General features: G+C 37.7%; 2 protein-coding genes across 7 annotated transcripts in view; both read right to left on the reverse strand.

The window, feature by feature from the left end:
* Positions 1–12,034, reverse strand: part of LOC130920055 (myosin-10) — a 69,006-nt gene extending 56,972 nt beyond the window's left edge. For all 6 annotated transcript variants that reach the window (XM_057842892.1, XM_057842891.1, XM_057842890.1 and 3 more), the window contains exons 1-3: positions 11,891–12,034; positions 8,400–8,784; positions 2,945–3,101 (exon numbers count right to left, since the gene is read on the reverse strand). In XM_057842892.1, the coding sequence (XP_057698875.1) occupies positions 2,945–3,101; positions 8,400–8,744 (502 nt within the window). In that variant the 5' untranslated portion in view covers positions 8,745–8,784; positions 11,891–12,034. The remainder of the gene's footprint in view (positions 1–2,944; positions 3,102–8,399; positions 8,785–11,890) is intronic.
* Positions 12,035–15,761: 3,727 nt separating this feature from the next.
* On the reverse strand, positions 15,762–23,450 carry LOC130920627 (solute carrier family 22 member 7-like). Its single transcript, XM_057843974.1, has 9 exons — positions 23,070–23,450; positions 22,882–22,985; positions 22,490–22,644; positions 19,667–19,835; positions 19,463–19,586; positions 19,258–19,367; positions 16,413–16,627; positions 16,225–16,333; positions 15,762–16,106 (listed from the first exon to the last, which is right to left on the reverse strand). Exons 1-9 carry the CDS (start codon positions 23,448–23,450, stop codon positions 15,896–15,898), a joined length of 1,578 nt encoding a protein of 525 aa, XP_057699957.1. The 3' UTR covers positions 15,762–15,895.
* Between the last annotated feature and the right edge of the window lie 1,922 nt (positions 23,451–25,372).

Consider the following 25,372-nt stretch of genomic DNA (forward strand, 5'->3'; position numbering starts at 1 on the left):
GCACTGGCAGCCTACAAATCACATGTGTGGATAGACTTTGGATTTTACACAATTAATAAAGGCACTAAACTGGACAGGGGCTTTGATGTATGCAAGAACTGTCTAACAAAAATAAGGCACAGTGTAAAAACCACTCATCCACTTGCAGGGCATCATCCGGAGTTAGTGAACCAAAATCTAATTTCCACTTTGAACTAGAGCTTTATATATATATATTATATACACCCCCCCCCACACACACACACCCATAATATGTATATGTTTATATGCATTATTTAAATTACATAATTGCTGATGATATTTACATTATTGGACTTGAACTGTGTAATCCATTTTGTTTTGTGGTTTGTTCCCTCTTTCGAGTCAAAGGTTGTGCAGTAGATTTGTATTTTACAGCAACGTTGCACAAAAAAAGTGCACTGTTTTAATAGTATCGTAGATTGATTTTCTGACCCTGGTATCGATAATCGTTGAATAATAACAATAATAATGAATAATGCCACACTGAAGACGAAATGGAGCGGACTAAGACGCAGAATTCAGTCTTTATTAACACAAATGCTCAGAGGCGGGAGCAAATGAGGAAACTCCAAAAGGAGAAAAAAAATTAAGGAAAAACAAAATGATACAAACGAGAAACAAGGAAGCCAGGCAAAATGCACTGGAGTAAGTTACTACAACAAAGAACTAGGCAGGAGGCACAACATAACAACAAACTGAGGCAGAACACTATAAACAAACTTACAATGTAGAATATCTGTGGCAAAAAAAGAGCGAAGACACTTTGGCACGAGACTAGGGAGTGACAAACAATTTAAGCACATGAAGAACGGCACACAGGTGACAACAATACGTATACACAATCAGAGACAGGTGAGGCAGCAGGAATGATGAGTGGTGAAAACAGGAGGGTGAGCCTTCAAAATAAAACAGGAACAGACACAACAATAAACTTAGACAGGACAGAACCTTCCCCCTGGCGTGACAGATAATCGTTATCATGATCCTTGCATCATGAATGGTATATCGTGACATGCCCTGAGGTTCCTACCCCAATTGTTGATATTGCAAACAATGTTGCAGTCGAAACACAATCATACTAATTAATCAAATAAAATTCAAGTTACAAAAACTTAATTTTCTGACTTTAATCTCTAAGAGGCCCATTATTTAAGTGTTGTAGTGTGCAATTTCTTAATGACTTTCTGACCATCTTTAACAGAAACCACTTGTGTTTTACTATCAAAACGGATCATCACTCATATTAATCAGGTTGTTGAGATGCTCTGGGCTACCACACAGAGCAGCTGGCATCCACTAATCTCCAACCTACAAACCTCTTTTTTCTCTCCAAACACAACACTGAATACAACTGGAAATGGGTTGGAACTTGGAATAGTGGTGTGTTAAAGTGTTTCCGTCCTTGCTCCCACTATGAAATATGACATTTGAGCAGACTGTGTGATAATAACGAAGGGATAAAATATTTTATTTGCGCTATTTAAAAATCCGGTGGGCCTAGAGGAAACAGTCATGACATCATCAATGTATAAAAAAAGCAAATCCTTAATCCAAGATTCCACAGACACAATTAAGATGCAGAAACTGAAGTCTCCAGAGGACAAAAGTGAGCCCTAATAATATAATGTAAATTCCACTATTACTATGCTTATTTCATTTTACATTAGATATGCTGACTTAATGTTGCCACAATCATTTTACATTAAATATGCTGACCTAATGTTGCCACAATGAACTCTTTTGCTGGAGCTTCCGACATTGCAGAGCATGACTGCAGATGGCCGAGCCATCCTATTCATACTGATATTAATAATCTATTCCTGGTTGCTTCCAATATCTCAATGAAGCTTCAGAGCAATGGTCTAAAGATAGAAGCATTGACAACACACATTAATGGTGGAAATAAAATGTTAAACATTTAGTACTGTACAGCCATTTCAGGCAAACAAATTCAATGAAATAAATAATGTTGCTGTCAATACCCACAACATGGCAGGAATGTGAAATTTGTTGATAATACTAGAAGATGCTTAACAGTTCAACCACATGTCCATATTTGTTGTGAAGTGTAAATTTTATATTAGTACTATAGTGAAAATGAGAGGAAATCTGAATATTGGCAAATTGATATACAGTTTGCACCCTATATTTTTATTTTGTGTCCCTAAAATTCCAGGTTATGGGCCATTGTCCTTCTAGGAAAAAAACAACACTAGCCCGAATCCCTGAACAGACAGAAAAGAATTAAATTAAAAAAGATCATTTTGTTTTGCCTCGAAAGGCCTGACAAGCTGTCAAATTTGTCACCACCATCATTCGAAAACCATCCCGGTTGTACAAAGGGCTTATTGTTGAGCACAATGGGGTCACCCTCTATTTCTGGTTGGTCTGTGCCCATTCGGTCACTGTTCACTCAAAGAGTTGGGAGGTTTGCCAACTACAAAGATGCTTGAAGAATACAATTCAGAATAAAGGATTTCAGTCACAAGTTTGGGCTGACATGACACAATCAATAAGGTTATTTTTAGGTATTTTGAATCACCATGGTATATACAGACTTAATCTAAAATAACAGATTTGAGTGGAGTCTAAAGTAGTTGCATAGTTTTTGGCCTACCTAACCAACATACTCTCTTGATCAACATGATGTTTAACGTGCATGTACCGTACATGTGCAAAGCGGTTAGCAGAAATATGATGCTTTTTGTGAGTGAAAACCAGCAAATGTTAATCATATCAAAGAGATTTCTTTTTAAAAGTCATTTTAGTCCAACGATTGTGACATCATTTAAAGTTATAATCACATTATGTGCGGGGTTGTCAAATACTGTATGGAAAGCAGATGGTATAAAATAATCCTAGTTTATTGGCTATTTTACAAAAAAAAGTAGTTTGCTATGGAAATGGAATGCAGCTCACTTACCTTGTAACATGCATCTGTAAGCAGATTCTGAGATGGCATAGATGTGAGGGGGCATCTCATGCCTTTTCTTGCCTCTGTACATTTCCACTATGTTCTCTGAGTAGATGGGGAGGTTTTTGTAGGGATTTATGACTACGCAGAAGAGGCCAGAATATGTCTATTAAAAAAAGCACAGAGAAACTTTAGTCAATTTAAATACAAAACTGTGTTTGATGTTATTTTTATATGAACGTAGTCCGTTTATACTGTGGAATAAGTGGGCAATGACGCTGCACAAAAATCAATATATTTCCCTTCATCAGAACCCAAAGTACACACAAGATTGCACCTTGTACCAATATATACATGTAAAATACCTGTATGCAGTAGGCATTTTGTTTAAGTGGAGATAAATTATCCCTCCCATATATACTATATATGGGAGGGATACATAGTTTTATTAATTAGTGACCAAAATCCGATGGTGAATTTGGCACGGTAATCACAGCCAGTGCAGCTACATAATGTAAACACATAATCTTGAGTAGGGTTAATCCATGTGTGTAAATAGTGTGTGGAAATTATGTAAATTGTTTTTATTTTTTTTTTCATGTGAATACTCCTGGATCTGTAGGAATAAAGATCTCTCTTCTCATTTGACAAATTCCAGTGAACTAAATTCATAGCTCAGATACAGTATGTGTCATGATACTGTAAGAAGAAGATAAAAAAAATCTGCATCTAATCTGTATGGTAAACAGATTGCTGCCCACAAGCAATGGCTCAATTTTGAAGTTACCTAAATAGTTTTTGATTGTTTGGCATGATCTTTCATGGGTTTGGGCATCCAACACACCCTCTAATGCATTATCCCTAAATAATTGTAGCACTGTACAGTACGGCATAGAATTTTTGGATCTGTACAAAAGTCACAGTATTTTACTTGTGATGTGTAAAAATAAATAACTGTTCATAACTAATCATGCAAAAATTCAAACCTTTTTAGCTGGCATTGAGTAAATTCCCTGTACATACTGTATTGTGAGCCACAGAAACCCCTTGATGGACCCCATACAGTGGGCACAGCGCCAGACAGACAGATCACTGCTACAGACACAGCATGGGCCACGGGTAGTGGGGAGACGGGAATGACTCAGCTTGCTGCCCTTGACTGTGGACCCCAGGAGGTAATTGCAGGATTAGCGGGCCTCTGAAGGCACGAGGTTGACTGCCTAGATGGGCAGCAATGACTGGACACTAGCCAGTAAAATACCGCCCCCTCCCACAACTACAAATACATTATGCTGAACAATTCTAGATTTATAATATTTTAATTAGGCAACAATACACATCTTGGTTCACCAGTATCACCAGAACTTTTTAGTTTGAATGACCCTAAGCACTCAGGGAATGTACAACTAAATCTCAGTGAAATGTTAAATGCTTTGCAACAGAGCCTCAGTTTTCTCTCAATGGTCAAGGAGAGCTTATTAGTCCATGACGAGACTTCAATTTGAAATTTAAGGATGGATGAGGGCATGCTTACCGGTTTAATTTGAATCAGTTGTTTACAAATTTTTGACTCCAGCTATTCTTGCTTTACAGTAAATCTCAGGAATCCAGAATGGGCATAGTGCGTAATGGACATAAAAGGCAGTATGAAATTGGACAGATTGTTGGCTGTTAGCGAGGTGCTAGGAAGAAATGATTACAAAATGTCAAGTAAGTGGCTAAGAATTCTAATGTTAAAGGTGTACAGCTCAACATTCCAAATGTAACAAACAGTCATAAAAAAAGCAATCAATTGTGGAATTTCGAATGCACCAATAGGGAGCTGGTGCACTGTTTGTAATCCCACCAGGCATCTGAATAGTCTCAGTAAGAAAAAAAAACATATTGAGCCTACAAAAAAGTACTTGAATACAATGTATTGTGACATTGACTTACATTTCCTTAAAATAAGACAATATAAATTAATCTGTACTTCAATCTGTAGGACGTACGTAAACCTTCCTGTTCAAATGGATTGGATATCTATCACCATCAATGGCAGTCAGTTAGTTAATTCAAGTTTGAACAGATTGTCTATTTATATTTCTTCCTATGTGAGATACTGATTAAAAACGTTAACATCAATATGATTGTAATGTAAACACATACAAAACGAATTGATACCTGGCTTTAAAATCAGATAAATCAGTGATATTTTTTCAATTTCATTTTAAAAGGGGATTTGTAACAAAAAACTCTTGCAATCTTACTTTTTAAGAGACAACAAGGGGCAATTTTGTCATTTTAGCAAGAAACATGAATTGGATGCACGATTTGCTTTTACAGGCCACACTAATAATGCGGCAGGCAAGATCTGGCCCCAAGACATTGAGTTTGAGACCTGTGTCTTTATACAACTACTTTGTAATGCGAGTACCCTACTTCATGCATACAAAGTAATAGAGAGATCCAGCAAAGAGGAGATGCAACAAAGTTGACATTTTTGCATTGCTGGTGTTTTTATTTGGGTGCTTTGTGTGAGCCATTTGGAAAATTTGTCAGCTAAAAAGTAGGAATGCAGCAAAAAAAACTGGGTATTGTGAAATCCATTATTGTACACACTGATTCTAAATCACCAGCCTGACATACAGCACATTTCAGTTAGGAACCATGTGAGCTGTGTACATGGGAATATTTTAAGGACATGGATAATTGCCCTATCAGGAGAATGCAAATTACACTGTGCTAAATAGAGGATGAACTTGTCCACCGACAAGGGAGCAGAGTTGCACCAGCCCCGCATTCATAGCGTGGTGAGTCATGTTTCTTGATGGTCAGGAATAGATGAAAACTGGGTGTTCATATCTTTTTCATGTTTTGTATTCAATTGTGCAATTTGATTATAAAAGCATTCAATGATTCTCATGAGGTTTAAGTGTGGCCTGTCATCTTTAATGACACATTTTGCATCCTGAAGTGAATCATTTTTGTACCGAACTATTCTGCAGTTGTGTGTGCTGCGCAGATGAAAGTGCCGAAAGTAACTCCATGCATCTTGCATATCTTTTGTTTGTTTTGTTTCTTAACCTCTACGTCCTTTATTTATTGCTTGCTTACTCTTATTGGAGCTGCTATTCATGTTTGTACTAGTAGTCATGTAACAGCTGCGAGAACTGTGCTCTGGTACACTTTGTAAATATAAATGAAGGAGGTGACCATGATTAAATCTGCTTTTGTTTCGAATTATTCTATTAGTGTTTTCGTGTTATATTTGGGTAAATATTCCAAGAAAACAAACAAACAAACAATATTTGATCAATTTCAATCGAATCTGGAAGTTGTAATGGCATTATTAAGTATCAGTATCAACAGTATTGGTATTTAAATGCCCATAAGTACTTGTACTCTCAGGGAAGAAAAATGGTATCAGTGCATTCAAAGAAACGCAGTCTCAATGGTATGTACTGTGTAGTTTTGAATATTTGGAGCTGCAGAAGTTTATTGACAGGGGGTCATCTGTTCAACAAAAGTCCCAAAATTCAGTTTCGAAATTAAAAACAGCAACACATGAACTACAGTGGTATGAAAAAGTATCTGAACCTTTTGGAATTTCTCACATTTCTGCATAAAATCATCATCAAATGTGATCTGATCTTTGTCAAAATCACACAGATGAAAAAAAAGTCTGCTTTTACTAAAACCATCCAAACATTTATATGTTTTCATATTTTAATGAGGATGGTATGCAAACAATGACAGAAGGGGGAAAAGTAAGTAAGTGAACCATCACTTTTGATATTTCGTGGCCCCCCTTCGGCAGCAATATAATCAACCAGAGGCTTTCTGTAGCTGCAGATCTGTCCGGCATATCAATCAGGACTAATCTTGGCCCATTCTTCTCAACAAAACTGCTGTAGTTCAGTCAGATTCCTGGGATGTCTGGCATGAATCGCTGTCTCTAGGTCATGCCACAGCATCTCAATGGGTTTCAAGTCTGAACTTTAACTTGGCCACTCCAGAACGTGTATTTTGTTCTTCTGAAACCATTCTGAAGTTGATTTACTTCTGTGTTTTGGATCATTGTCTTGTTGCAGCATCCATCCTCTTTTTAGTTTCAACTGTCTGACAGACGGGCCCAGGTTTTCCCTGCTAAGCATCCTGATAAACTTTTGAATTCATTCTTCCATTAATGATTTCAAGGCCCAAGCTCCCTCCACCATGCTTCACGGTGGGGATGAAGTGTTGATGATGGTGAGCTGTTCCATTTTTCCTCTGTCATGACGTTGTGTGTTACTCCTAAACAATTCAACTTTGGTTTCATCAGTTCACAAAATATTTTGCCAAAACTTCTATGGAGTGTCCAAGTGCCTTTTTGCGAACATTAAACGTGCATGATTTTTTTTTAGACAGCAGTGACCTCCTCTGTGGAGTCCTCCCATGAACACCACTCTTGGCCATAGTTTTACATATAGTTGATGCACAGAGATATTGGACTGACACCCTAGGGTTCTTTTTTACCTCTCTGAGTATTCCGCGCTGAGCTCTTGGTTTCATCTTTGGTGAATGGCCAATCCTTGGGAGAGAAGCAACAGTGCCAAACTCTCTCCATTTGTTGACAACTTCTCTGACTGTAGATTGATGAACATCCAGACTTTTACAGATTGTTTTGTATCCTTTCCCAGCTTTGTACAAATCAACAATCCTTGATTGCAGGTCTTCAGACAGCTCTTTTGACCGAGCCATGATGCACATCAGACAATGCTTCTCATCAAGACAATTCTTACCAGGTGTGTTTTATAGTGGGCAGGGCAGCTTTAAACAACTCATCAGTGATTGGGCACATACCCGACTTAAATTGTTTGGTAAAAATTGGTTTCACAATTGCTCTTTAAGTCTCCTGAGGTAGAGGATTCACTTACTTATTTTCCCCCTTCTGTCACTGTTTGCATTCTATCCTCATTAAAATATGAAAACCTATAAATGTTTGGATGGTTTGAGTGAAAGCAGACAGTTTTTACATCTGTGTGATTTTGACATTGATCAGACCACATTTGCTGTTGATTTTGTGCAGAAATGTGAGAAATTCGAAAGGTTTAGATACTTTTTATACCACTCTAAATTGCACAGCAGAATAGGAATACATTGTTCCACGCAAGATGACATGCTCAGCTACTGCTGTACTTACTGTTTAAAAAAAAATTTTTTTTTTTTTAAATCTATTGACTACAAGTGTTTAAATACAATTATTACCTCAGTAATATGTCTCTTTTTTATCATAAATGTTTTATACATTATTTACTAACTATACTGCCTGTATTTTATATTGTTGTTGCCATTTATTGAACGTGAAACCAGTAAAGCACAGGCACACACTAATTCTTATCCAAACATTCATAAGCATAGATATCACCCATCCCTCCAGGCCAAAATTGGAGGTCAATAAAAAGCAAGTCATTTGCAACCTCTGTAGGACAAAACTACTTACATAAATGAGACCTGAGTAGTAACGGTCCTTGAGGTTGTGTAGTACGGAAGCTTCATTGAGGCAAGTGAGCTCGGCCATGTCCTCCACCTTGCTGAACTTTGGCGGGTTCATCTTTTGGATGTCATCTTTGTTGACTGAGGCCTTCTTCCCATTCTCCGCCAGCTCCACGAACACCTCTTCACCGCGTTCTTCACGAATGCTGGCCGCCTCAAAGCCGTGGCGCTCCGACGGGACCCATACCAGCCTCTTAGCGGTCCAATCCGCCTGCGAGGCTGGGTTGTAGACCACGGCGCGATCCACAAAGAGGTAACGCTCTGGGTCCTCTTGCCCACTCCTCTGTGACATTGTTGGCGGTTACGAGAAGCACCCCTCCTTACTTGGGCACCTACAATGAAGACACAAAGTATTAGTATATGTTTTTGGAGGATCACTTCTGCTAGAAAGCTCAAAACGACAATAGCCTTTAAGGGGGAAAAGGTCTAAGATTTAGTCACAAACTCCAATTATTAATTCTCACCAGTTTGATATTTAAAGGACTCTACTGTGATACTGAAAATAGGAAAATTATATTTGTATAATTGGGTTTGAATCGGCCCTAGCATGGAAGTCTTTCAACCAGTTGCAACTCTCAATTATTGCCATCAACATCTTGAGCAAAAATGAACAATAACTGACCAAAGCCACATTAAAAGTAATCCCAGATGTCTGTCATCAATTACTACGGTACATTTCAAATTAAACTGAATAATTATAAATAAATCTATTTGATTTTTAAAAGGAAACATTTTCAAAGAGCTGCTTGCAAACAAAATGATGCTTTACAATCGCAATTCAACCAATTTCTACTGCTTTGAAGGGACGACACACAGCTGTCCGGCAGCATACGATTTTTTGTTTTTATAAACTTCATTGACATGTGTAAAAGTAACTGAATATTCCCTGAATTTGTCTTTGCAATTATATTTTTTCACAATTATTGTGACAATATATGGAAAAGATTTCTTCAGAAATATGTTTGTTTCATTTAAAACATTATACATAAGTATTTGATGCCTACACAGACCTCCAAGGCTTCACACCTCCATCCTTGCACATAACCAGCCCACATGCACTGCGGCATAGTCACCCATAAAAACCTCGACTACAGTTTAAGATGCTCTTATACGTAATAATTGTCAATAATTTTATTTACAACACTAGAAAAGAGGACTTTTTTTTTTTTTTTTAATATCAATGACAATCGACTTAGTTGCACTGAGTACATTTTGTCTACACTCATAGAGTAGTTGATTTTTTTCTTTTATCCCAGACAATTGTTTTAGGTTGTTTTATTTACCTGACATGTTTCGGCAACTACTTCTGCTTTCATCAGAGTGTCACTGATGTTGGTGTGAAAACCAAAAGGTCAAAGCAAAATCTACTTTGACACATCGCATTGCATTCATTTTTTTCTACACAGACTAATATTACTGCAGTTACAGGCAAAACTCCCTATAGAAATAATTCAGTGCGAATGTAGCGAGGAGGAAGGAGACTGTAAAGGACAAAGATAGCCCAAAGTTTTAGTTTGTACAACATGATTTATCAGTAACATGTCAGTGTTTACAATAGTGCCTGCAAAATTCTGCGATATAGCGAAAAATCTGCGATATAATTGTGATTAAAAATAAAAAATCATTAAGTGAATCTGCAGAAATTTGAATGCGATTAAGCACAGGGAAAATATATTTGGCACTAAAGTTCTTTAGATGATTCAGTGTGACTGCTTTGACAAGGAAGACTCTCTCCGGGCAGTGAGCCTGCATATCACGTGGGGGAAGATTTACTGACGAACGCTCGGAGATGTCGAACCCACATGCAGGTCCCATGCTTGAACCCGGCAAGCGCCTGTGGGACACAAATGTGGGTCAGGTCACGGAATAATAATGGGGAGGGGAGGATCAGTGTGGCTGCTGTGGGTCACTGCATCCCCTTAGCCCTACTTTGTATGCCCCGAGGCATACCGAATTATAAGAGAGCCAAAATGTGTGGTACAAGTGAGCTTCAGATAGAAAGTATGAAGCATCTTAATTCAATTTAGGTTGGAGACAAATACTCAAATCCAGCTCACAAGATTCATTTCATTTTACAATTTTTAACTCAGAGGTCAAGGTGCCGCGGGTGTTCAGTTTTTTTTTTGCTTTGTTGGTGTTAAGAGTTTGATTTTTAAGCAAGGTTTACATAAGCTGCTGCTTGAGTAAACTGACAACAAAATGGGAAAGGAGAGCAGTAATTGCCAATGCACTTTCAGACATTTATTGAACTGGAGAAAGAGTCAAACACACAAATACTGGCAGCAGACGCGCCTGCTGGAACAAGGGAGGAACCCCACTGAGCCTAAACTCATGATGTCACACACTAGGTTCCATCCTTTAAAGACACATCGCCACATCAACACTAATGTGTGTTATTTGATTACTATTCATATAACCACTTCATTTACATACATGATTTCATATTTATACAAGTTATATATATATATTTTTTTTCTAAAGAAATTCAGTGTTTTTTTTTTTTTTAATAGCATTTTTATTAGTTTTAACCATTTCATGGACGAATTATCTCTTTCTTTTAACCCTTACAGGGCACTCATTTAACTTTAACTTTGATGGCGCTATATGTCCAATTCATTTTGACCGGGAGGGGTGAATGAACATTTTTTAATTCGCTCTTCCCATTCAAAACGAATTGGACGTCTAGCAACGTCAATGGCACTGAATGATGAGCATTCACAGCCAGTCTTCCCAGCTTAAATTGGACGTTTATCGCCTTGAATGGAATGCAATAAGTTAATTACTATGAAAAAAAAAAAAAAAAACTTTAGAGTTTTACTTGGGGAGTGTTAAGGTTTTTATTCATTTAAATTTACTATAATAAATTTAAGTTTTTTTAATCATCAAAAATAGTCACTTGTCCTATAAAGAGTTATAGATTTGAATGCACAACTGTATTTGTGAAGTACAACGGCTTGCTAACCGGCTAGCATCAAGTTGAATTGGTCGAGAAGATTAACTAACTGAATCACGAACTAACTGAAAATGTACCAAACAATAAAACTCCTTGACAGTAAAATGAACATTAACAGGTGATTTGCAAATTCATTTTGCGTGGACATGTGACTTTTCTAGTGCGGCTTGAGACTGAACCCCATCATGGGTGTGGGCGGCTTAAAGACGTCTGACTGGGGATCAAATAAATGCAACGCGGACAATGACCGCACCGCCTCAAACTCGTGCACTCCTTGAAAATACGCATTTAGTCCACATAACCACATCAACAGAAGACTGATTCTAGGCAGTTTTGTTGAAATGCAGTGACGCCGGCTAGCATTAGGTCCTCCATCATTGAAAAGTCACAGCACAAATAATCCGCTAGCTACAGTTGACTCACACCACTGCTATCCATGCCAACGATGAGAAAAACACTTTTAAGGTCCATCTGGAAGCACATACCGCACGCAGCAGGTGAAGAAAATCCTCCTGTGGCGTTTACCAGTATCCGCGTGGAAGCACAATGCGAAGTAAAAGAGCCCTTCTTTATTTGCCCGCTCTCTCATCAGTGGTACTCCACCATCCGGTGGTATTCTTGAAATTCCCCTCAACCAAACTCTGGCCGGCCCAAAGGGGAAGTCTTGGCGATGAGTGACGCCCACAACCTAAATCCGTGATTTGATTGGTGTACGTAAATGAACGCTCATCAGCCATTGGATAGAAGTGATTTCCATCTCCAGAACGAGACACTGCGGACGGGTGGTGGATGCTGCTGCGGTAGCTAGTTTACCTCATCCTCCACGTTCCATACTGCAGATTAACATTTTTTTAATGTCCTTTATTATTATTTTTTTTTCCTGAATTTTTGATTTCGTCTGTTTAAAATATGTGTATAAAATACATTAGTCTTGTTTTGGGTTATTTTATTTCTTTTGTTTTACATTTAACAATATATGTCTTTAATGCTCATTGTTTTGAAACGATAACGTGGATTCGTGCAACAGTACTAAATGTCTAAAACTGTTTTTTGGTGAACAACTAACCGTGGATTATACCGCTCATTTAACTACAGTTCCTGACAAAAGTCTTGTCGCTTATCCATTTTGTAGAAATAATTACTAATAACCTGACATTTAATTATTCAATTGGTTTCAGAAATGGCTCCTATGAAAGCTAAGGCCCTCCCAAATGATGTTGAATTTACAAAAATGTACTTGTTTCACTGAAAAAAGATTTATCATTTAATGAAGACATAAAGGTCAAATTTTGGCAAGACAAAAGTTTTGTCGCCTACAGAAAGTAGTGTGAAAATTGAACAAAAAATGAACGTCAAATACAAAAATATGTTACATAACATAAGCGAATTAAGTAGTGGTGCTGTGAGATCACAATTTAATATTTTGTATGACTTCCATGGGCTTGAAGGACTGCATCCATGCGGTTCGGCAAGGATTCATACTGGATTCAGCTGCCTCTTACATTCCTAACCATAAAAAAGGACAAATTCTGCAGCAGGATGGTGCTCCATCGCATACTTCAATCTCTACCTCAATGTTCCTCAAGGCAAAGAAGATCAAGATCCTCCAGGACTGGCCAGTCCTGACCAGACATGAACATGATGAAAGAGGAAGCATGGAAGACGAAACCCAAGAATGTTGATGAACATGCAAGACTGCTTTCTTTGATGCTCCTGATGACTTCATCAATAAATTGTATGAATCCTTGCCGAACCGCACGGATGTAGTCCTTCTAGCCCATGGAAGCCATACAAAATATTATATTTGGATCTCACAGCACCACTACTTAATTCGCTTATGTTATGTAACATAATAGACATATAACAAATAAAACATATAAGACTTTTGTCAGGGATTGTAGATCAGCGATTCTTAACCTGGGTTCGCTCGAACCCTAGGGGTTCTGTGAGTACGTCTCAGGGGTTTGGCAAAGGTTAAGACACACAGGGCCCTATTTTCGTACACTGACTAAAAGCAAAGTGTCGTTTTAGACTAAGGTTTTGGACTGGTTTGCCCCCAATTCACAGGCTTCATTACATTTCTTTCAACTGCTAGCCCTCTATCTAATGGGAAGAGAAACAGGTTTGCGCAGTGGAAGGTTGACCTGCACTTGTTATGAGAAAGTATAACAGAAAGAAAAGAACAATTGTGTCACATTTTACACTATGAAAATACAGTCCCTGACAAAAGTCTTGTCGCTTATCCATTTTGTAGAAACAACTGCTAATAACCTGACTTCTAATTATTCAATTGGTTTCAGAAATGGCTCATATGAAAGCTAAGACCCTCCCAAATGATGTTGAATGTATAAAAATATATTTGTTTCACTAAAAAAAGATTGATCATTTAATGAAGAGATAAAGGTCAAATTTTCCTCAACGCAAAGAAGATCAAGATCCTCCAGGACTGGCCAGCCCAGTCACCAGACATGAACATCATTAAGCATGTCTGGGGTAGGATGAAAGAAGAAGCATGGAAGACGAAACCCAAGAATGTTGATGAACTCTGGGAGGCATGCAAGACTGCTTTCTTTGATCTTCCTGATGACTTCATCAATAAATTGTATGAATCCTTGCCGAACCGGATGGAAGCCCATGGAAGTCATACAAACTAAATTTGGATCTCATAGCACCACTACTTAATTCGCTTATGTTATGTAACATATTTTTGTATTTGAAGCACATTTTTTGTTCAATTTTCACACTACTTTCTGTTGGCGACAAAACTTTTGTCTTGCCAAAATTGGACCTTTATGTCTTCATTAAATGATAAATCTTTTTTCAGTGAAACAAGTATATTTTTGTACATTCAACATAATTTGGGAGGGTCTTAGCTTTCATATGAGCCATTTCTGAAACCAATTGAATAATTAAAAGTCAGGTTATTAGCAATTGTTTCTACAAAATGGATATGCGACAAGACTTTTGTCAGGGACTGTAGATCAGGGTTCTTAACCTGGGTTCGCTCGAACCCCAGGGGTTCGGTGAATAAGTCTCAGGGGTTTGGCGAAGGTTGAGACATGCAGGGCCCTATTTTAGTACACTGACTAAAAGCAAAGTGTCGTTTTAGACTAAAGTTTTGGACTGGTTTGCCCCCAATTCACAGGCTTCATTCCATTTCTTTCAACTGCTAGCCCTCTATCTGATGGGAGGAGAAACAGGTTTGCCCAGTGGAAGGTTGACCTGCACTTGGTATGAGAAAGTATAACAAAAAAAAGAACAATTATGTCACATTTTACACTATGAAAATAGTATGTGATGCAAGGATGCAACACTAAAAGGAGAATGTAGATATGAAAACAAAAAACTCATTTTCCAATGTGAAAATCAACAGCAAAAGGCACAATTATCCCTTCAGTGCCTGCAATATGAAGCAATGTCAGAATCACCAAATTTGAAAAACAAGGTCTTAATGAAACCTTTTTTTCAAATTTGTAAAAATGAAAAAAAAAAAAAGTGTAATAAGCGCTCTAATATCTATAATATCCCTGGCTGAATCCTGTTTTTTTTTTTTCTCATGGAACCTGCAGATGCATGAGTTGACTTGCATCCATTATTATTATTATTATTATTATTATTTTTTTTTTTTTTTGAGGAAAGATATTTCAAAATTCTGAATTAGTCTCAAAATCATGAAATTCTAAGTGTATAAAATGTGATACATTTGGAAAGAAGGTTTATTTGTAGTATATTTGAAATTTGAGATAAATTGAATGGGAATTCACTCAGATATTAGCTTGCTATAGCTAAGCTATATCAATTTTGAATTAAAAAAAAAAAAAAGCTTTATTATTTAATTCCGAAGGTTTCAGATGTGAAACTTGTGTCGTTCAATACCACTTAATAACCACTGAACTGGATAAGAAAACAGTTTACGGCGTTTTATTCATATATGTTTAAATGTCGCCCTCTGTTGATTTTGAGAGATATTACAATTCAAAGCATGCGTCATACTCGTAACACATGCTCGGTCGCTCTTGTCCAAAAAAGTGGGCAGCAATTGATGATGGATTCATCAGTTTTTGAAAACTAATAATAGAATAGAGTGCACTGCAACTAAGACGATATTTGACATTTAAAACATGAGTTTGACACTTACACAGGACAAATGCTCAGTCATATTCTTCTTATCTTTCAATCGGTCATAACTGTTTGGCTCAAGAATAATTACAAATTTAACATTCATAGTCATTCATCGATTCATCAGTCCCATGAATTCAGAATTGTACATCCAATTTACTTTTGTGTTTCAGAATCTTTATTGACTCAAACAATGAAACATTTTGTTGTGTGATCAAAAGAATTATGAATGGACTGTTCATTAGAATGAGTTTAGTGAGACCTTCTAATTGCAAACATGGAAGAGCATTCCTGTTAGACGTAGTCAGATCTTCTTGGAAATAAAAAGTTTTTTCCTAAACTAAAATTTTAACTTGACAGTAGCAATATAGTTACTTTCTCTGCTCCACATCTTCTATCGTCTCTGGTAGGCGAGCGTTATTTGTCTCAGGAAGAAGCATGGTCAACAAGCCGGCAACTAAAGCCATCATGGAAAACATGAGTTTTGGTAGACCAGCCCACACCTCGTCAAGAAGAGCCACCAGAGGGGATACTGCCACACCGAGACGGGCAAGGAAGGAACAACAGCCAAAACCATTTTGCCTGCAAGAACACAAATAAGAACCCATAACTTTTAGATTAAACTGATTGAACCCAAATTAAAAAAAAAAAAAAAAGTTTAGGGAAGTGAAGGCATCACTGTAGTTTTTGTTTTACTGACCTTAATACAGTTGGATAGAGTTCTGATGTGTACAAATACAAAACTGTAAAGGCTGCTTCAGAAAACATCTTGCCCACTGCAGCCACTGCTGTCCGACATGCAGCCATATCTGAAATAAAGACATCCACGTGGCACATTTTTATGTCCACTGACCAGTTCTTTCCTATCTCTCTCTCCCAGTCACTTACTAGATGGTATTAGTACGTTACAAAACAAACACAGTGCAGTCAGAAGAAGTCCACCAGTCTGATTCACTTTTCGCCCAATTTTTCTCAAAGTAAAGAGGCAGAAAAGCTTGGCTGGTATTTCGCTGACGCCGTAGATCAACTGTGTGACAAAAATGTTGACACCGTATCCAGAGACATTCAAGCTGATTCCGTAATAACTGCAAGCTATTCCAAACCTACGAATGGAAAAAGAGATCAATTCATAAAACTGTACAACATACTGTAATCACGATATAGTCGAAACTTTCAAGTCAAAGGTCCAACAATTCATAATTCCACAAAAATATTCACCCAAAATCAAAGGCATGCATATTACAGTTTTTCTCAATTGCTTTAGTTTCTCTGCTCAGACTTGAAATTCTCAAAACTACTTGTTCAATCTTCACAACATTGCATCACTGGTGCATATCAAAAAATCAGTTTCTCGTTTCTTTGAAGAAGTTGCAGATGTTTTTGTACAGTGCCTTGCAAAAGTATTCGGCCCCCTTGAACCTTGCAACCTTTCGCCACATTTCAGGCTTCAAACATAAAGATATAAAATTTAAATTTTTTGTCAAGAATCAACAACAAGTGGGACACAATCGTGAAGTGGAACAAAATTTATTGGATAATTTAAACTTTTTTAACAAATAAAAAACTGAAAAGTGGGGCGTGCAATATTATTCGGCCCCCTTGCGTTAATACTTTGTGGCACCACCTTTTGCTCCAATTACAGCTGCAAGTCGCTTGGGGTATGTTTCTATCAGTTTTGCACATCGAGAGACTGACATTCTTGCCCATTCTTCCTTGCAAAACAGCTCGAGCTCAGTGAGGTTGGATGGAGAGTGTTTGTGAACAGCAGTCTTCAGCTCTTTCCACAGATTCTCGATTGGATTCAGGTCTGGACTTTGACTTGGCCATTCTAACACCTGGATACGTTTATTTTTGAACCATTCCATTGTAGATTTGGCTTTATGTTTTGGATCATTGTCCTGTTGGAAGATAAATCTCCGTCCCAGTCTCAGGTCTTGTGCAGATACCAACAGGTTTTCTTCCAGAATGTTCCTGTATTTGGCTGCATCCATCTTCCCGTCAATTTTAACCATCTTCCCTGTCCCTGCTGAAGAAAAGCAGGCCCAAACCATGATGCTGCCACCACCATGTTTGACAGTGGGGATGGTGTGTTCAGGGTGATGAGCTGTGTTGCTTTTACGCCAAACATATCGTTTTGCATTGTGGCCAAAAAGTTTAATTTTGGTTTCATCTGACCAGAGCACCTTCTTCCACATGTTTGGTGTGTCTCCCAGGTGGCTTGTGGCAAACTTTAAACGAGACTTTTTATGGATATCTTTGAGAAATGGCTTTCTTCTTGCCACTCTTCCATAAAGGCCAGATTTGTGCAGTGTACGACTGATTGTTGTCCTATGGACAGACTCTTCCACCTCAGCTGTAGATCTCTGCAGTTCATCCAGAGTGATCATGGGCCTCTTGGCTGCATCTCTGATCAGTTTTCTCCTTGTTTGAGAAGAAAGTTTGGAAGGACGGCCGGGTCTTGGTAGATTTGCAGTGGTCTGATGCGCCTTCCATTTCAATATGATGGCTTGCACAGTGCTCCTTGAGATGTTTAAAGCTTGGGAAATCTTTTTGTATCCAAATCCGGCTTTAAACTTCTCCACAACGGTATCTCAGACCTGCCTTGTGTGTTCCTTGGTTTTCATATGGCTCTCTGCACTTTATACAGAACCCTGAGACTATCACAGAGCAGGTGCATTTATACGGAGACTTGATTACACACAGGTGGATTCTATTTATCATCATCGGTCATTTAGGACAACATTGGATCATTCAGAGATCCTCACTGAACTTCTGGAGTGAGTTTGCTGCACTGAAAGTAAAGGGGCCGAATAATATTGCACGCCCCACTTTTCAGCTTTTTATTTGTTAAAAAAGTTTAAATTATCCAATAAATGTTGTTCCACTTCACGATTGTGTCCCACTTGTTGTTGATTCTTGACAAAAATATTAAATTTCATATCTTTATGTTTGAAGCCTGAAATGTGGCGAAAGGTTGCAAGATTCAAGGGGGACGAATACTTTTGCAAGGCACTGTACATCCATGAAAATGATTTGTACAAGTCTCTGCTATTTCAGCTGCATCTGTCATGATGGTCGAAATGGATTATCATGGGTCTCTATCGAAGTCTCACCACCCACAACATTTAGTCATTAGTTCTTTGCATAAGTCTTTACGTGCAAAATGGATTAACATGTCAGAATATGTCAACACGTGTGAGCTTTTTTCTAAGCATTTTCGTTACTTATTTTACGTAACTTCTTTTAACCTGCCAAAATTTGTAATGTTTGGGACAATGCAATCAATCTCCTACACACAAAGGTGTAACTTACTATTTTCATAAAAAAAATCATGAACTATCTTCAGCATCAGAGCCTTCCACCACAGAAACTGTTCAATTGAAAGCATCAATAATAATAATAATAAGCAATTTGACTGTCTTGTCCGTACACAATAAAGCAAGGACTTGTCATTCTGACAGCACTGACATGTTCATTGACAGAGAAATTTAATTTTGAGCGATAGACTACGAATTTTGCAGAAAAAAACTGGCTTTTGCAGGTAATCCATGTTGTTTTGCTACTTGTGCGACGTGTTTTGAGAAAGGCACAAAGTGTTTTGAGGATTTCAATTTTGATCTGAGAAACATACCAAAGCAATTGAGAAAAACTGTAAAATGGACAACAACCAAGTCCTACAAAAGGTGCATATACTGTATATGTAATTATGACAAAGACATGGTATGAACCATACCACACAGAGCCAGCAATTAGAGTCAGTCTTCTCATCATTGGAGTCCGCACCAGATCCAGTAAGGAATATTTTCTTTTTTCATTTTCTACCACAGTTATTTTTAACAAATCCTGCAGAAGGTAAGGAAGGCCAAAGTATTTTTTTAAGAAACAGATTTTTAAAAAATGGCTTCAGTCTTGTTAAATACACTGACAAACGTTTGCACCTCAGGTTTTAGGTCATGCATGAATCGTTCTCTGCGGTTTGCTTTTGCACACTTCCTTAAGTAAAAATAAGCGGGGTTAACCTTCCCATGGCTTATCAGCCATCTGGCAGACTCTGGAAGCCACCTGTATAGGCAAATGAAACAAAATTTGTGATAATAAAAATTGCTTTGATTCCTCAATCCTGCAAAAAAATTACTTCTTACCACCAACAAATTGTCGCCGGCAAGAGAGGGCTTGTTGACACGGCAATCAGATAGCGCCAGTCATTCACCAAGTAGGCCAGAGCACCAAGCAGCGAACTGCCCACACTCCAGTCCATACTCATTAAAATGCACACAGAAGACCGACGCTTGATATCCGCCCATTCTATGCCTACAATGAAAGACATCTCAGCATCATTTTGGAAACATTCTAGTTGCATCGCAGTCTATGTTCAGGACAGAAACACGGTGCTGAGTGATTAGCCTGTCTGCTGCACAGTTCTACGAACAAAGGTTTAATCCACAGGCTCCGGCCTTCCTGTGTGGAATTTGCATGTTCTCCCCACACCTGTGTGGGTTTTCTCCGGGTGCTCCAGTTTCCTCCCACATCCCAAAACATGCTTGACCACTCTAAATTATTATTAGGTATGAGTGAATACGTGAATGGTTGCTTGTCTTCTTGTACCCTGCGATTGGCTGGCAACCATTTCAGGTTGTACCCTGCCTACTGCCCATATTTAGCTGGGATAGGCTCCAGCGACCCTTGTAAGGATAAACAATGATTCTACTAGTATATATATATATTTTTACATTCTTACTCATTGGTGTATTTTTGTAAATTACTTGTTGCAATTATAAATAATTCCAAATGGATTGGATGTCGAGCACCGTCAATGGCAGCCACTGAGTTGAATGAGTGCCCTGTAAGGATTAATCCTTACAGGGCACTCATGAAAGGGTTAAAATGAAATACATTTTCTGTTGCAATTAAAGATCAAAGATTAGAGAAATCAGACTATTTACTGTAATCAAAAAAAACTTTTGAAAAATAAACTTTTAATTTGAAAATAAAGAGAATCTTTACTATTTTCCTCCTATTTAAGTTTTTTTAAAATAATAAAACAAAACAATAAAAAAAATAAAAAAATAATATTTTCCTCCTTTTTATTTGATACATTTAAATAATAAATTAATAAAACGAGATTATTTACAGTACTATCATTAAAAAATATTTCCCTTTTTTAATTAATAAATTTAAATAATAAATTAATAAAAACTTAAAAGAGAATATCTTCTGTATTATTATATAATAGTATTTGGTCACCTAGAAACAAGCAAGATTTATGGCTGTCAAAGAGGTCTAACTTATTCTAACGGGGTCTAACGAGGCTCCACTCATTACCTGTATTAATGGCACCTGTTTTAACTCATTATCGGTATAAAAGACACCTGTCCACAACCTAAGTCAGTCACACTCCAAACTCCACTATGGCCAAGACCAAAGAGCAGTCGAAGAACACCAGAGACAAAATTGTAGACCTTCACCAGGCTGGGAAAACAGAATCTGCAATAGGTAAAACGCTTGGTGTAAAGAAATCACCTGTGGGAGCAATTATTAGAAAATGGAAGACATACAAGACCACTAATAATCTCCTTCGATCTGGGGCTCCATGCAAGATCTCACCCCGTGGCGTCAAAATGATAACAAGAACGGTTAGCAAAAATCCAAGAACCACATAGGGGGACCTAGTGAATGACCTACAGAGAGCTGGGACCACAGTAACAAAGGCTGCTATCAGTGACACAATGGGCTGCCAGGGACTCAAATCCTGCACTGCCAGACGTGTCCCCCTGCTGAAGAAAGTACACGTCCAGGCCCGTCTGCGGTTCGCTAGAGAGCATTTGGATGATCCAGAAGAGGACTGGGAGAATGTGGACTATTGGGAAAATGAACAATCAGAGGGGATGGTTATTATTAAAAAAAAAAAAAACAAAACAAAAAAAACCTTCTGAATGCCAAAAATTGATATTCGATATTTTCTGCGTCTTATATGGTATACTGGGGACGGGTTTCAATAAGCTTCGGCTTCTCCCGTCAGCCCTTTTCTGTTCAGGTTGAATTAATTGTAAACACATATAAATGCTCTATATTTGTTTGGATTTGTCATGCCTGAAAGGAAAATTTAAAAAAAAAAAAAAAAAAAAAAAAAAAAAGTGTTATGGTCAGATGAAACCAAAATAGTACTTTTTGGTAGAAACACATATGCTCGTGTTTGGAGGAGAAAGAATACTGAATTGCATCCGAAGAATACCATACCCACGGTGAAACATGGGTGGAAACATTATGCTTTGGGGCTGTTTTTCTGCAAAGAGACCAGGACGACTGATCTGTGTAAAGGAAAGAATGAATGGGGCCATGTATCGAGAGATTTTGAGTGAAAATCTCCTTCCATCAGCAAGGGCATTGAAGATGAGATGTGGCTAGGTCTTTCAGCATGACAATGATCACAATCACACAGCCAGGGCAACAAAGGAGTTGCTTTGTAAGAAGCATTTCAAGGTCCTGGAGTGGCCTAGCCAGTCTCCAGATCTCATCCCCATAGAAAATCTGTGGAGGGAGTTGAAAGTCCGTGTTGCCCGACGACAGCCCCAAAACATCACTGCTCTAGAGGAGATCTGCGTGGAGGAATGGGCCAAAATACCAGCAACAGCGTGTGAAAAGCTTGTGAAGAGTTCCAGAAAATGTTTGGCCTCTGTTATTGCCAACAAAGGGTACATAACAAAGTATTGAGATAAACTTTTGGTATTGACCAAATACTTATTTTCCACCATGATTTGCAAATAAATTCTTTAAAAATCAATGTGATTTTCTGTTTGTTTTTTTTTTCCACATTCTGTCTCTCATGGTTGAGGTTTATCCATGCTGACAATTACAGGCCTCTCTAATATTTTCAAGTGGGAGAACTTGCACAATTAGTGGTTGACTAAATACTTATTTGCCCCACTCTACTTCAGTAAATTAGCAAGATGCAATATACAACTCACATAGAACAACGGTGATTATACTGATTCCAGAACTTCCAAAGCCGGTGAAGAACCTCATGACTGCAAACATGGCAAAATTAGTTGACAGAGCACTACCGAATCCAAAGATTGCGGTGATCAGATAGGACACCAAGAGCATGGTTTTTCTGCCAAATCTGCCAGACAAAAAAATACTGAATTAAAAGGGTACAAAAAAAATATCTAGTGTCTTTCACTGCTAACAATCTGGATTTTTGAAACTAGCTTCAAGAGCTAGGCGACAAATAACTCAAAGCACAAACATGCTACAGCCAAAAACATGACAATTTGCTTCTTTTAGCACAATCACATGTGTTATGCATAATAGACATATATCACATTATGTAAAATGAATATACATAAATCAAAAGGACCTGTCACTGAGAGTGCCCAGCACTGCTGCACCAAACATGACGCCCAAGAAGAAGATAGTGGCTATGGTTTTGTTCAGTCTCTTTCTCTCACAAACCAAATCCCACTGCAGAGCCGATCATAATTAATTACTTGAACAAAAATTAAGGTTTTCCTTGAAGCATTATAAAGAAATTGAGATCCAACTCACCTCTGTGGCCAGAGTAGACCTCATGGTGGAGGTATCGTACACCCACCCGTTCTGACATAACTCTGTAGGCAGCGCATTGGTGTCAGAGAAGTTCAGCAACAGATGATATTGAGGCTCTGCAAACATCTGACAAGAGCTCAAACTGTCATTATCCTGTACTGGAATACTGACAATGAGCCTTTCCCTGCTAGAGAGAGGACTAAAAGCAGCTTCGTCATCAAAAGCACTGATGTTGCAGTGGTGAGAAGGAATAAATGCAATGAAATTGTTCAGAAGAAATTGAAAAGGCAAAATCAGACGAGGAATCGCCATCATTAGCACTAGCCTTAATTGGAAAGGCCCAAAGCCTTTCAGTTCTGATAACAAATCATCAAACTTCATCCTGAAAGTAGTGAAGTTGCAATGTGGAGCGAGAATGCAGAGAAAACAGTCTCGGAGCCTTAGTTAATGGACAGTTATGGGAGTCTGTGACAGCATGGTCCAAAATTGCATAAGCATAAACAGAATTTGGCAAGTAACCTATTTTAAGAATAAATGATTTGCCAGTTAACGCTGGGTACTTGTTGCAAATATACATTACAAGAATTTCCCTGACTCCCTGCTGATTCGAGCTGTTGCTAACCAACATGTGGTTTGAAGAAAACAATGTAATAATTGACCTGAGCAAGAACTGTCTTTCTCTCATAATTTATTGACGAGGGAGATGAAGCTTTCTTCACATAATATTTGATTTACTTACTTGCACAAACAAGTTGGGACTGCAGGTTTCGACTCCTCTCAAGCATTGGCTAATGACTGACCAAAAGTTTCTTTAGAAAGTGTTTGGAAGTGAAGTTTATAATTGTTTGGAGCTTCAGCTTTGTTCAATAACACTTTCAAGCCTTTTCAAGACAAATTTGACATCCCTTTGGGGAAACTGCTTTATTCTGATCCCAGAGTACTGTATTTCCTTACGTCTATCGAGCAAATTTTGTAGGGCTGTCAAACGATTAAAATTTTTAATTGAGTTAATCACAGCTTAAAAATTGATTAATCGTAATTAATCGCAATTCAAACGATCTCTAAAATATGCCATATTTTTCTGTAAATTATTGTTGGAATGGAAAGATAAGACGGATATATACATTCAACATACTGGACATAAGTACTGTATTTGTTTATTATAACAATAAATCCACAAGATGGCATTAACATTATTAAGAGTCTTTATGTGAAAGGGATCCAAGGATAGAAAGACTTGTAATTCTTTAAAAGATAAACGTGAGTACAACTTATAGTAAATTTATATTAAAACCCCTCTGCATGTTTTCGTTTTAATAAAATTTGTAAAATTTTCAATCAAAAAAATAAACTAATAGCTCGCCATTGTGGAAGGTAGTGATTGAAATACACAACAAGATGTCAAGGGCAAGTTTTAAATTAATTAGAGATCTAGCCAAGTTTTTCTAGTGCATTTTGCCCCTCGACTGACGCCGTACTTTCCGGGTTCATTGTACCTTATGTTCATTTGAGTGTTGATTTCACAACGTACGAGACCTCTGATAGATTGTATATTGTGACTAAATATTGCCATCTAGTGTATTTGATGAGCTAATGAAATGTTTGAATAGCGTTTGACCAATGTCTGAGTATTATTTTGCATAGCTATTTTGATTGGGAATGCCAGTTCTCTTTGCATTGAGCGCTTTTCTTTTTGTGAACATTATTTTTTTTGAGCGATAGGAATATATATATATTTTTTTGTGCTTTCAATAAATGATACTGTAGCGACTTAACTGTTCCACCCAAATGCATGATGGGAAGTTTGGCAACCATGACTGTCAGTGGTGGCTGCAAATTGTATATCTTATATATATCTATCTATTTCTATCTATTGTATATATCTCTGCGTAGTGTTAAATACAGGGTGTTAAGAAAAAGTCTCCTGTTATTCTTCCCCACGTCGCTTGCCACAATAGATATAATTATTGTGGAAGAGATGCCAAAGCTTATGCCAATAAATAGAGCGGCACCAGTGGATGCCTGTGTCCACTTCACTCGCTTGTCTCTGCCCCTCAACTCTCAATATACATAAGACGGCACCATTGTAGTCTGTTTGCGGCAGTGCATGAGTGGGTCGTTCCACGCATGCGTTAATATTTTAACGTGATTAATTAAAAAAAAAAAAAAAAAATTACCGCCCGTTAATGTGATAAATTTGATAGCCTTACTAAAATTTTGACAAATGACAATGACAAAATTTAGTTTAATGTCAGTAATTGACATTGAATGGATTTTATTTTGGTTCGTAAAAGGTTCACCAT

Source organism: Corythoichthys intestinalis, chromosome 8, assembly GCF_030265065.1.
Source record: "Corythoichthys intestinalis isolate RoL2023-P3 chromosome 8, ASM3026506v1, whole genome shotgun sequence".
NCBI classification, from domain to species: Eukaryota; Metazoa; Chordata; class Actinopteri; order Syngnathiformes; family Syngnathidae; genus Corythoichthys; species Corythoichthys intestinalis.